General features: G+C 35.8%; 1 protein-coding gene across 3 annotated transcripts in view; it reads right to left on the reverse strand.

Moving 5' to 3' along the window:
• Nucleotides 1-13,046, reverse strand: part of LOC105303741 (serine/threonine-protein kinase SMG1) — a 73,955-nt gene that overhangs the window by 37,461 nt on the left and 23,448 nt on the right. For all 3 annotated transcript variants that reach the window (XM_023521753.1, XM_023521754.1, XM_023521755.1), the window contains exons 3-12: nucleotides 12,456-12,611; nucleotides 10,567-10,703; nucleotides 9,517-9,575; nucleotides 8,326-8,539; nucleotides 6,307-6,432; nucleotides 5,824-5,896; nucleotides 4,801-4,898; nucleotides 3,342-3,515; nucleotides 1,407-1,631; nucleotides 79-180 (exon numbers count right to left, since the gene is read on the reverse strand). In XM_023521753.1, coding sequence (XP_023377521.1) covers nucleotides 79-180; nucleotides 1,407-1,631; nucleotides 3,342-3,515; nucleotides 4,801-4,898; nucleotides 5,824-5,896; nucleotides 6,307-6,432; nucleotides 8,326-8,539; nucleotides 9,517-9,575; nucleotides 10,567-10,703; nucleotides 12,456-12,611 — 1,364 coding nt within the window. The remainder of the gene's footprint in view (nucleotides 1-78; nucleotides 181-1,406; nucleotides 1,632-3,341; nucleotides 3,516-4,800; nucleotides 4,899-5,823; nucleotides 5,897-6,306; nucleotides 6,433-8,325; nucleotides 8,540-9,516; nucleotides 9,576-10,566; nucleotides 10,704-12,455; nucleotides 12,612-13,046) is intronic.

A 13,046-nucleotide genomic window follows, 5' to 3' on the forward strand; every position in this document is an offset into this window, starting at 1 on the left:
AACATTTATCATTTCATTCAATTTCATTTACATGGCCTACTAAGCAACATATGTCCAACTCTTCAACATAGCACTTACCTCTTTTTCTTTATGATAACGCAAAAACAGTAGTTTAGATGACGGTATAAACATTTTTTCTACAAATGATGATGGCAGTTTTGTATTTATCTGTTCAACAATCTAAAAGAATGAAATTTTTTTAAATGAGCAATCAAGTCACAAAACATCAAAGAACCTTAAATGCACATTGCTAAGTGAAAGAAGGCAATGTGAAAACCCTACATACTACAAGGATTCCAACTATGAACTCTGGAAAACACAAAACTATGGAAACGGTAAAAGGATCAGTGGTTGTCATGGGGCTTGAGGGGAAGGAGGGAGAGAAGGAGCAGGTAGAGCACATGGGATTTTTAGGGCAGTGCAACTATTCTGTCTGATACTGTAATGGTAAATACACGGCACTACGCATTTGTCAAAACCCACAGAATGTACGAAACGGAGAGTGAACCATGGACTTTAGTTAATAATAATATGTCAATCTGGCTCATCAATTATAATAACTTTAACACACCAGAGCAAGAAGTTAACAAAAGGGAAAAACTACGGGAGAAGAGAGTATATGAAAACTCTACTTTCTGCTCCATTTTCCTGTAAACCAAAAAACTGCTCTGAAAAACAGTCCATTAATTATATATATAAGCTATATTTTAAGGCCTTAACACCGTAACATTTAAAAATAGTTAGATACCTAAATAGGATATATGTATTTAAACTTACACGCAGGCATTTTTTTACATTGGTTTGGGGAGGTATGAACGTTCTGCAGAAAGTCATGTAGAATTTGCTTTATAATAATCCAGTGGGGGATGTAGGGACAGCGAGGAGGAGGCAGAGTCTAAGGCCTAGACGAAACCATATGGACCATGTGTTTCTAATCATAGAAACTAAGTATTAAGTATTCTGAGATTCATTATATTATTCTATTTTTTTAGTATGCTTAAAAATGTCCACAACAAAAGGTAGAAGGGAAGGAGAATATTTATGGTTAAGAATAAAAACTGTAAAAGAAGTTTCATATGGAAAACAAAACATAACAGGGGCTTTCAAAATAGCTATCCAGCTCCTTCTTTTATGAAGTGCTTATCAGAAGTATTAGTCTCGCATGAAGGATGATGCTTCAACCAAAAAAAGCGACAAAAAACAAGTACATCTACACTGAGATGAGCTATCAAACACTAAAAGTAAATAGATACTAGAGCAAAAGCAAACTAGATTATATAAATAAGACTAATGTGCTCGAAAAAACTCTTAAAACAACCAAGACCTTAATTTCTTCCAACTCGATTTAAATTTAAGGGCCTGAATAAACCAACATATTAAAAAGCAACAAAAAAGAATTCACATACCAATGTGAGTAAATTCAAGACTGAGATGATATAATCTGTACCACAAGTCTGGCAATTCTCCAGTTGATCTAATCCATATGTAATGACCATGTCACAATGTATAGTCATGCTAGGATCCAAGCTGCCGAGCAAAACACCAACACACTCATTAGCAGCTGTCAACACAGCCTCAGAAAAAAACACTTGGTTTGCAGCCGTCACACATCTCATTACTCTGTACAGAACCTGCAAATGGGGAAAACAAGCAGCTTTTTAAAAAAATTCACATGCTTCCATGGAGCAAAAACGCATTTTCTATTTAATGCAGTTTCAACTGAACATTAACTGCCTGCCTTGTCAGTAGGCTCTTATGTTCTAGTTCTCAGAGGTTGAATAATAAGGGTATCGTTGGTACAGTACATGAAAACGATCTTGCCTTAAAAATTCTAAAGTACTATTGTGACAGGAAACGGAATTTGCCATCCCTTATTTCCATTTTACCCATTTCCTATGGCCCCAAAGTCACTAAATGGATGGAGCTCAGAACTTTTATAATCATGAAATATCCCAGAACTCAAACAGTAACAGCATGGAAATAATCTGCAATCAGAGTAACTTTCTATAATCTAGCACTTGGGCTTTTGGCAATCAGTCTTTTAAAACTAAGCATCCAAGTCACTTTTAGCTTATAAAAGTCCATATAAGAACGGCTTCTTTTAAAAGAAAGGTATTCTCATTCACAGCATGTAATACCTATATGATTATAAAACCGTACAATTTCCAATCAAAAGTCCCACTAAACTGTAATAGTCAATATTAACGTACTAAATTTCTAATAAAAAGAGCTTGGGGAAAAGAGAACAATTGACACAAAGGTTATTTCCAAAACATCTCTGTAATATTAAACGGTGACTGCGTATAGGTTTAAAAAACCTATGTATAGGTTAAAAAGACCTGAACGACTTTCTGGCCAAGGCCTAAATGACCATCATAAATGAATATACTTAAAATGTAACTATCCTCAGTTAACTGCCTTTATTTCAACACTGACAGTCATCAGACAAAAACCTTTGAAACAGTAAAAATGAAACAAAAAGATATTAAACCATTTTGATCAGGTTTAAAACATCACCCTGCTGCTTTTAATTATCTTCAAGATCTGACATTTCTGCTCAAATATACAATTAACTTCCCAGAATTACAGATATAATATTCTATTTTATCTAGCAACATGTTCAACAAAAATAAACGCTCGTAAAAAAGCTAGAGTTTTGTCCTAACAGTACAATTTTAATCATTTAGATGAAATCTCTTCTGTGTCACACGTGCTTCTCCCCTCATATTCGAGCAGAGTGTAATGACGGGCATTCATTTCTCACGTCTACTACGCTGAACCACTCACCACACCGTAATATAGTGCAGTTGATGTTGTGGTGCAGGAGTGTGATACTCTAGCTACCTGTTATAACTGGACTCAGATTACTATACATTTTAAGTCCTTATATCTTTCTATCCTTTGATGTCAGGCTATCAAGTTGTTTCATCCTGTCATGCTCACAGAAAATTACTTTTTGAGGCTTTCCCTATAGTGTGTTATTCTTAATAGGTTAAAAACCTAAAAGGAGACTCAAAAATTTAAAAGCAAAATATTATTATCAAAAAACAAAAGAAGAAGGTTTTTAATGTATGTTTAAAAACAAAAATCTATGAAGGCTCTCCTAAGAGAAAAGTTCATGGACATTTTAAAATTCAGAGTGGCTTTTTTTTTCATGGGGGAAAGGGAGAAATAGGAGGATAGGGTACAACAGGATTCCCAACTTTCCTGGCTATTTCAGAAAGTAGCCAGATCTATACATGCTCAACAAAAGAAGGGTTAATGACAGTTAACCAGGTAAAGAGAAGCGTGTACAATACAAAACCATTTTGCTTTTGAATGATGCCTGGGAAGACACTTACATCCGTCACGTACGCCTCGGTGATCGGAGGGCCCCGAATGGGGCTGAAGCGCTCCCCAATGCTCCTCACCACAGTGCTGAACACCCGGAGAAGCGCCGCCAGCTTCGGTAGTGACACTGACGGAGGAGGTACGTCTTCATCCACTGACTCCCCAGAGGCCACATGGCTGAGGTCCTAGATGTGAAGTCACAGCATTCTTATTAAGCAGGCCACTGCAGAATTAACTTTATAATCGATTTTTACAAATAAAGACAAATTTGCGACTATGAAAAAAGGAAGCATGCATCTAAACATAAAAGTGCATTTTACTTCTATTAAATATTAACCTAAGTAGATTAAGGAAATAATCTCTTGTGCCAAATCAGATAGGGATTGGTTAAAAAGAAATTCTAGTACGTATACTACAGTTATATATAGTTATAAATGGAGCCAGAAACTTTTGCCATTCTTGAACTGGTTTTTGCCAAAATCTCATTTCAGGTATTCTATGAACCACTCAACTCAGTAACAAGCACTCCACACCAACATTTTACACAAAGAATGGGGGTGGGGGGCGGATTTAAATTTTTTAAGATCTTGTTTACAGATTTATAATCGAGTTGTGGAAATAAGATATACTCAAAAGAAAAAGATTAGCCAAAAATGGGATACTAGAACCAATATAAACCTACATATAATTAAATGCCGAAATAATGGAAGAGAATTAGATCTTACGGACACCAAGGGGAAGTCTCTACAAACTAGAATAGATGGCTTCAGAGAAGCAGATCGGCTTTAAAGGTGGGCTAGGGAAAAAGACGTTCTAGGTATGGAAGCAAAATATTCCCTGGCTTTTTTCTGAAAGGAAGCAAAAAGACTTATGTATAACTAAAAGTAGTGAATGCTTGTTGGCGAGAGGTAGCCAAGATATGAAGAAAAAATGAAGCTAAATCTTTATGGGAGTCTTGAACACCCAACAAGAATCATGGCAGACCTGAATAGGGGAAAAACAGAAAGGGATTTCGACAGGAGACGGCAGTTTTAAGCCATGACAGTGGGGCCAGAAAAGCTGAGAACTACTAGCAGAGACTTTGGCAGCACCCTCGAAGTGGCCTCGCGTACTCGTGCACCGTGAAAGTTGGCGGAAACCAAGTCTTGTCCTCCAAAGTCTGACCCGAAATCCTCAATACATGCAAGAGGAAAGGCGTCAGAAGCTTTTACACAATAATTCACCTTGCTTTTTAAGACTATTTTGGTAACGGAAAATAAGAGTAAACTACAGAAAATGTCTTCAGAAAACTACAGCTATCAAGATCATTTCAAGCTTTGCAAAGTTAGCTGCGGAAATAAGATATCCTCAATAATTCTTTCAGTCTCTCCGGTAATTCTGGTAACTTAAAAACATCTGAAAAATTTTTTAATGTTGTTTTGCTTTCTTAACTGAAATTTCAGGAAAGAGCTGAGCTTTCTCTATACGCACCTCAGCATATGCCTCCATGTCCTCTAGAAACTGACCAAGGAGAGTGGTAGAAAATGCAAGATCAGCCACCCAAAAAGGCTCCAGGCTCTGCAACCACCCTAAGAATCATAGAAGAAATTGCGATGAGTAGAAAAAGCAAAGAATCTAAGTTAAAAATATATTTAAGTGCCTTATTCTAAAAGGTATCTGGTTTTCAAGTTGCCCACTCTTAAAACATGCCCTATATATCATAAAACTAAGACCACTCACTACCTGTTAAAAGTGCTGATTGTGATTAACTAATGTCTCTTTTAATGCTACAAAAATGAACGTCCTCCAGAAATTAAAATGGCTTAGACTAAAGTGCCACACTCTACCAGCCACCAGTCTGGTTATCTACTTACTCCAGGGCCACACCTAGCCAAGGTGTGCACTCATCTCCCCAGTGGAAATGGCACAGAACCACTCTCACCTGCATATCTTATTTTCAGAAGTTTATTGCACCAAATAAGCTAAGAGAAACTATAGCACCTGGAACAGGCTGAAATGTACAAACGAGTTATGCTAGTCATTCACTGAACTCAGTAAGAAAATGTTTTATCATTTATGACAATTCTCCAAATTAATCCATTTGTTTGATTAATTAAAAATTTTAAAAAAACACAAATCACAAATATCTAGAATCTTCCAGATTACATTTCAAGGTATGACCACTGCAATATCTCCCCTTACCAGCACATGCCACAAATAACTTATTTTATTTATTTTTTTTATTTTTTGCCACAAATAATTTAGTTAAGTCCTTTCAATTTCTCACTGGAACATTACAATCTGTACTTGTACTCTCCCTCTCCACCGCAAAGTATACAACATTCTTTTGAAAAGATAAATTTAGCTAACGAGTAATGTTCATTTATAACGAAATATTTCTGTGAAAGTTATTTTTCTCGCATCATCAAAGAAATAGTTTTAACAGCTGGTCTTTGAAAGACTAGTGCTCCTTCCCACAATATTTATATGACGGGGATTTGCTGAATGACTTACCAGACACCTGCTGTGTGAGTGAAGGTTTCTGAGTATGATCTATATGCCATCCAACTAAGATATCAACTGTATCCTGGATGGAGACAAAGAGAAGGGCACTAAGCATTTCAAGGTCTTATTGCCATTCTACCTGTGGACCATTTCAGAGTAAGAGATTCTAGAAACGGCATCTACGTTCCATACCTACTTGATGTTATACTAACTTAGGAAAGGGAGGGGCATGCCAGGAGAATAATGGAACTTCATTTATTGACAGTGATGAAATGATAGACACTTTTTAAAATATCTCAAGGCATTCGTGTCAGAAAACACAGACAGTATTTTTTTTTTTATTAATAGTGCTGCACCTTTCAATCCTGGACCCTCAAACATCATTGATTATACTCAAAGGAGCAGCAGCTTTGTTTTCGGAATCCCCAGGTCCTCATACATGCAACCAATCCCTCGTCCAATCATCTGAAAAGACGGAGTTGGGAAACTCACCCTAAAATTAGTGCTGAAAATATGAGGGTAACATCGAGCTACCAAAAGAATGCACTTAACACATTTGCAAAGTAATTCTGGTGTATCCACATTTTCAAGAATGGACTGCAGGCTGGTCATTACAAGCTAAAAAATAAAAGTTACAAATCATGAACATTCAACAAAACAGAAAGAAAAGCAAATTAGATTCATTATTTAATAGTGACGATACCCGAATCTGATTCTGACACAAAGAAAATAAATTCTATAGTTTTAGTTCAAAAAAGTTGAAAACATTTCATTCCACTAAGAAATTAGGCTGAAAACAAATACTCTTTCTCTCTTCTTTAATGTCTGTTAACATTATTTCTAACTAGCATGTAAACATTAGACTAAGTGCTCTCTTTAATAACATGGAATGTGATTAAATTTCAAATACAAAAACTAAGATGAGGTTAGGACTATTTTTAAAATACCACAATTACTTTCCAAATCAAAATACAGAACAAATTTTGTACTGTTTTAGCTTTAAAATATTAGTACTTGGCTTCAAACTGGAATGACTTAAGAGAAAATTAGCATGGCCCTAACTCATGAATGACATGCAAGCTCACATTACTACTACATATATATATTTTAAAATAAATATATGGCATACCAATGATAGAAATTTTTGTAGCTGTTAATAACCACTGTTTTCCTAAAAAGGAAAGTTCTTCTTTCCAAGAGTATGTCATAAATATAGAAGAAATGCTAGAATCAGAACCCACTATTGGAACAGCCAATGTTACAATCCAAAACAATCCAAAATAGATGCTAAAACCAGAGTGAAATATTACTAAAATACAGGATATTCAGAAGGTCACATGGTATCATGCTCAGATTAATATCTACAAAATGAGAAAAATAAGCCTTCACAATGGAAAGATCTGGTGGTCATCAACTCAACCAAGTGATCAAACTCCTCATCTTGGAGACTGACAGCCTGAAGCTATGTGCCCGATGGTGTGACATAACAATAAGTATGAACTTACTCTGAGGTACTGGTGACCAAAATGTCTAAACCAAATCTCATCGGGAAGAAACAATCAGACAACCCGGAAAGTAAGCATTTTACAAAATAAGGGAGACAAAAAGGTAGAGAACTGTTCTTATTGAGAGATTAAAGATATAAAAGATATCTTCGAGGTAACTGTGGAAATCTGAATATGGATTGTATTAAGTAATAAAATTAATTCTCTTAGGTATGATTACATTATTGTCATATAGAATAGCCTATTCTTAGGAGATGCATGTTGAAGCACTATGGAGTGAACTGTCATGATGTGTGTAATTCATTTTCCAACAGTTCAATAAACAAGTGTACATATGAGTAGAAATGAAATAACTGTAGCAAAATGTTCATAAGTGAAAAATCTAGGTAAAGTCTGTTTTCCTGTGGATTCGAAAATTTTCAAAATAAACATTTGGAGAAATGTTCATAATATAAAAACTGTATGCAGAATAAGCTCAATCTGGTGTTGTTTAGTTACAGATAATTTTATTAATCTTTTCCAAATTTTTTTCCATACCTCTATAATCAAGGAAAAATGCATTTTGAAAAAAAGGCAGAATAGAATCAAGTAGGGCTGACATTCATTTATACACAATTGTTTTATATCACCTAGAATAAGAATTTTTGACACACTATCAAACCTAAAAGGCTTAGAATAAGTCCTGATGTTCAGCATTTTTTTCTCCCTTGAAAAATGTGAAGCCCCCTCCCATCCAGCTCTCCTCATGGAGTTCCTATTTTCAAATCTGCAAATGACTCCAGGATTAAGCAAATTCAAAGGAAAGCTTCTAAAAAACTTATTTTAAATTTACCACTGATGTGTATCATTTACTCAAATTCAGAAAGAGGAATTTTATTTACATCATATTTACTACCAGTAAGTACCCCTATTCTGAGTTTCCTTCTTTAAGCTCCCCTCCAAGAACGTGGGTTAAGGGCCATTTTCTTTCCCAGCACACCATCAGTCCCTCCCCCCCTATTCTTACCTGCATGACAGATGAAAAGGCTTTCTTTTCTCCTACAGTCTCTAGTGCTTTGTAGGTGGCACATAAGTAGAGGAGTTTAACTTCATCTTTGGCAGATGAGCTAAATTTGCTAAAAATCCATTTGAAGATCTTCTCAGCTTCATAGCTCAGAGAAGCACAAAGAAGGCCAAGACAGCAAGCTCCCTCCTGTCTCAACTCCTGAAGCAATTTGCTACTGCGTTTATTTCAATGCAAACAAAACAAAACACACAAAAAGCTTAAGCTTTCAAAGATGACAGTAATGACACATCTTACCAAAAAAAATCTTAAATGATGTTTTAAATTTTCTATTCAAACTACCCAAAAGCTTGAGATTTTATTCACTTTAAATATTGTCTATTCTCTCTCCTGCAATGCCCAGAAGTATCTTTGTTGGACATTGGACTTTCTTTTATATAATCAATTACTTAATAAACAGTAAGTAAATACCAAAAAATACTAAAATTCAGACTTCAAATTCAACCTCAAGCGCCATTAAAGGATTCACAGAAAAGGGCAGCAACGAATGATCAGATAAAATACTACAATTCCATACTATGTAATAATAATGTTCAATATGTAAGGACTGTTAACTGTAACAGTTAAATGCAACCGCTGATTTAAGTATAATAAGTAACTACATAAAATAAAACCGTCAAAAAGCAGTAAGGCTCTTGACCTGCTGAGATGACTTTCTGGGTGCTTTCCAACATTACGATTCTTTAGAAATCGCCATATGAAGAAACAACTGCACGCTGTAGAGATCCCCAGCAACCATGCAAACTAGATGGTCTGAATCTACTGATGCCCAAAGAAGGCAGGTCCCTTTCACCTCTGCTCCCTAAGCAGTTTCAATATTCTCCAGTTTACAAACGTTAATCACATTCATTCATGCCCACATAAAGACTTTATGTCATGCTACAAGGCAATGTGCAATTCATTATTCAGTCATGTTGACAAATTTTTAAAAAATGGTATTCCCTTTCAAGGATTCCATTTGTATTCAATGGTAATTAACATATAAATACTTTAACAGATAAAGATGACAACAGAACCCAGTGAAACGTTAAAACGAGATGTTCATATATAAAACCAATGGGTTTATCTTCTTGTTTAATAATTTCGAAAAATTTACCTTAAGTTTTTCAAATTTAACCATTATTAGTTACTTACCTTTCATTAAGCACATCATGTACAGCAGCCAAGATATTATCCAATTGTTTAACTAGTACCTTTAAAAAAACACATTCGTAAAAACTTCAAATTCCTATACTTTTAAGAATAACATTGTGCACTTTTTCTTCTTGTGTTCCCCTCTGAATTATAATTGGACAACACCTTACTTTCCTTATTATTCTCAGTCCCCAATTAGCATATATCAGTGCTTTAAATGGATAAATTTATTTCATAACCTTTCACATAAGGAAAGAAATTCATCCATACAAAACATAGAGCTATGATCATCAATAAAAAAATAACCTCAAAAGGCTTATTTTACTCTAAAATGCATAAAAACAAGAAGGATTAATGGAGTAAGAGATAAAGCAATATGCGTATGTGATAAAGCAATACAGTAAAATGTTAATTTTACCATATCAAGATGACGAGCATATGGTGTTCACTGTAAAATTCTTTCAATAAGCTCTCTATAGAAATTTTTTCATGGTAAAATCTGGGAGTGGGGGAGAAGCTCTGAACCAATGTTATTTGACTCACCCCACCATTCTCACTAACTTCCTCCTGCTCCATATCAAGTTCTGTATCAACTTAACATTAGGAAAATCACTTGGGGTGGAAAGAAATTTGTAATTGCTCCTGCGCTTTGTTCTTTAAAGGGTTTTCCCATTTATTTAGCTCTAGACACCAGACCAAACTTCCCCATGAACAAAATCTGTACCCCTACCCCAATTTCACATTATGAAAAACAGACATTCTGTACTGGAACCCAGAAAAAACAATTCTGAGGACAAGACAATAAATGTGTTAAAAACACTTTACTGCAGAAGGCACAAATGTGGATCCGACAATGGGAGATAAATTACACATCAGGGGTATTAAATTCTAGATCATCACAGTACAGGCCAAATTAACCTGGAATGAGGAATCGCTGTTATTTTTCCTCCGAAGCAAACCTTTTCCCTTCTTAAAGCACTCCGGAGAGCATTATCTAGCTTATTATGGAAACACAAAAATCATCAACATTTCCAAACATACTGTGCTCACCAGTTTATTTTCTGGTTGCTGAATAAATTCCTTCAACTGCTTTACAGTGGCCAGTCTCCGGTCTCTGTCATCTTCCCGGGTGATCCTCCGAAGAAGATTCGACAGTCGAGACTCATCAGAATAAGACATCGATCGCTCTGTGAACAGAAACATTTTGTTACCCATTGGGTATAAATAAGCACAGACACCTTATAGCCCAAATATTTTAAAGTATATCAAAAATGACAGTCCACTGAACAATAAAAATAAAAGCTCGATGAATTCAAGTCCCATCTCACTTTTGTTCATCATCTCACTTTTGTTCATCATTATCAACCAAGCCCCAGGAGACTGCTGGGCACATTACAGAAAAGATAAACCTAAGGAAACACCTCATTCCAGAGGACCAGTTGAGAGGGAAAAAAGGATTAGAAATCATTTTCTTCAGATCTGTTCCAAACTGCTTTCAATATTCAAGTAAAGAGCATGTGTACAGGTGAAAGACTTCTTTCAATAGATTAAGGATAAAGTCACAATCAGGTAGAAACAGGCTACATGCTTTTATTTCCACCTAGATACCCCATTGGAGGGAAGTCTCTTGTTCATATCCCATCATTTCCCTAGAACGAAGTTTTGGTGAACTGAACTCATGTCTCATTATCATATGCCATGTACAAGGCGTGCTGCCACTCAGAAAGGGGCAAATCAGAACCCTCCTTCCTTTCATTTTTTTAATGACAAGCACAAGCAGAAATGCTCAAATAATGCTTGACACTAAATAAAATAAAGATGCATTTAAGTACTAAATTTTATTTTATATTTTTGACTGTTATTTATCATAATTAACCAAGGTAAGTTAAAAACAAACCACATCAAAGGGTCTGATAGTTTCATTTATCTGTGAGGCATGAAAGGAAACTTATTAAAAGAAATGACGGCATATGAGAGAAGGAACAGGAGTTTAAAATCCCTAGCCCACAGAGTATTTTGGTAAGGATGGATAATGAATATGTCATTAGGATACCAGACAGGAATCTATTCTGCCACTGGCAAAATGCATAATCCTGAGCCTGTGAGGAAGAGGAATTGGACTAAATTAGCTTTAGTCACTTTCTAGCCTCTATCATAGTAAGTCTAGGAGTTCAAACACTGTTAAGAAACAGTATACCCTTCAACTCAGCATTCCGATTCTGAAAAACTGTTCAAAACAAATCATGTTTTTAAAGCTACATGCCAAAAAAGCTATTATGCAAAAATGTTCACCAAGACACACAAAACACATACATGCACACACACTCCAAAAGACAAAACAGCCATAAACTGAATGTCCAAAGAGTGATTATATCCACCAAAGTGTACAGGTCATAAGTCTTGATTTTACACTTGGCTTTACCAATAAAATTTCTCTTCAGGGGGTTAAAAAAGGTCATTACCTGTAATCCTCTGAATTTTCAGGGCACTTTACCTACACAGTGAGGCTTGTGTTATATAGCAGAAGGTGGCACCGTGTACATAACCTCAGAAAGGAACCACTCCACCAACACCCACACCCCCCACAGGCCCGAGAGTTCAAGGACTTGCTGTATACAGCAAGAGCCCACTGTACACAGTACATTCGGTATCAATAATAATCAGGAAAACCCTTTAAGCCTTATCCAGTCTTCTAATCTTATTTCAGAAGAGAATTCTCTTCTAAAAAGTATTAAAACCTCTCTCATAGGAGTTTACTCTTACGAAACAGTTCACAGGAAAAGGAATGCAAAAAAGCATCACCTGCAGATCGTTTTCAACTCTGAGTAAACCAACCAGCTCACACGTGCTCAAGGTGTTAGCAACGAGGCTCCAGGAGAAGAGAAGACCCAGGTCTCTGCAGGGCGTGTGTGTTTGGCACCCAGTCTGCCCAGCCTTACCCTGTGATTTCCTCATGTCTTTGATGGCTAACGCACGACTGCCATGCTGAACACTGGTGAACTCAGGGCTGGTCACATTGTTAACCCTCAGCTCTTGCCCCATCGACTTCCGACCATAAGTATTTTCCCCAGATCCTCCATTGACACTGTAGCCACCTAAAAACAGCAACATTTCCATTACATTATTTTAATAAGGCTCTTTCACTCAATGGCAGTTCAAGATCTTATTACCCAATCCACAGCTCAACCAGTCTTTGCTTCTCCTACCCTTTCCCTCTGCTTTCTGCTTTGAAATCATTTTGATTTCATCTTAACATCTTTAATGGAAGAAGAGAAACGAAACTAAATTTAAGTTAGATTTGCAACTGAAAAACTTTTTTGTAGTCTAGAGATGGTAACTGAGATTTCAGTCTCAGTGATAACACGGTATATATTTTTTGGCAAGGAAACTGATTTACGTATTATTTGTACGAAAAGGACATTTAAATTTTAAAAAATTAAGGGGGTAAACTTACTATAAAGTTTCAAAAACAGAATTTTATTTAACAAATATATTAAATGAATTACTAAATAGCATATTAAATGGCACTG

The sequence above is a fragment of the Pteropus vampyrus genome, unplaced genomic scaffold, assembly GCF_000151845.1.
Source record: "Pteropus vampyrus isolate Shadow unplaced genomic scaffold, Pvam_2.0 Scaffold314, whole genome shotgun sequence".
Classification (NCBI taxonomy): Eukaryota; Metazoa; Chordata; class Mammalia; order Chiroptera; family Pteropodidae; genus Pteropus; species Pteropus vampyrus.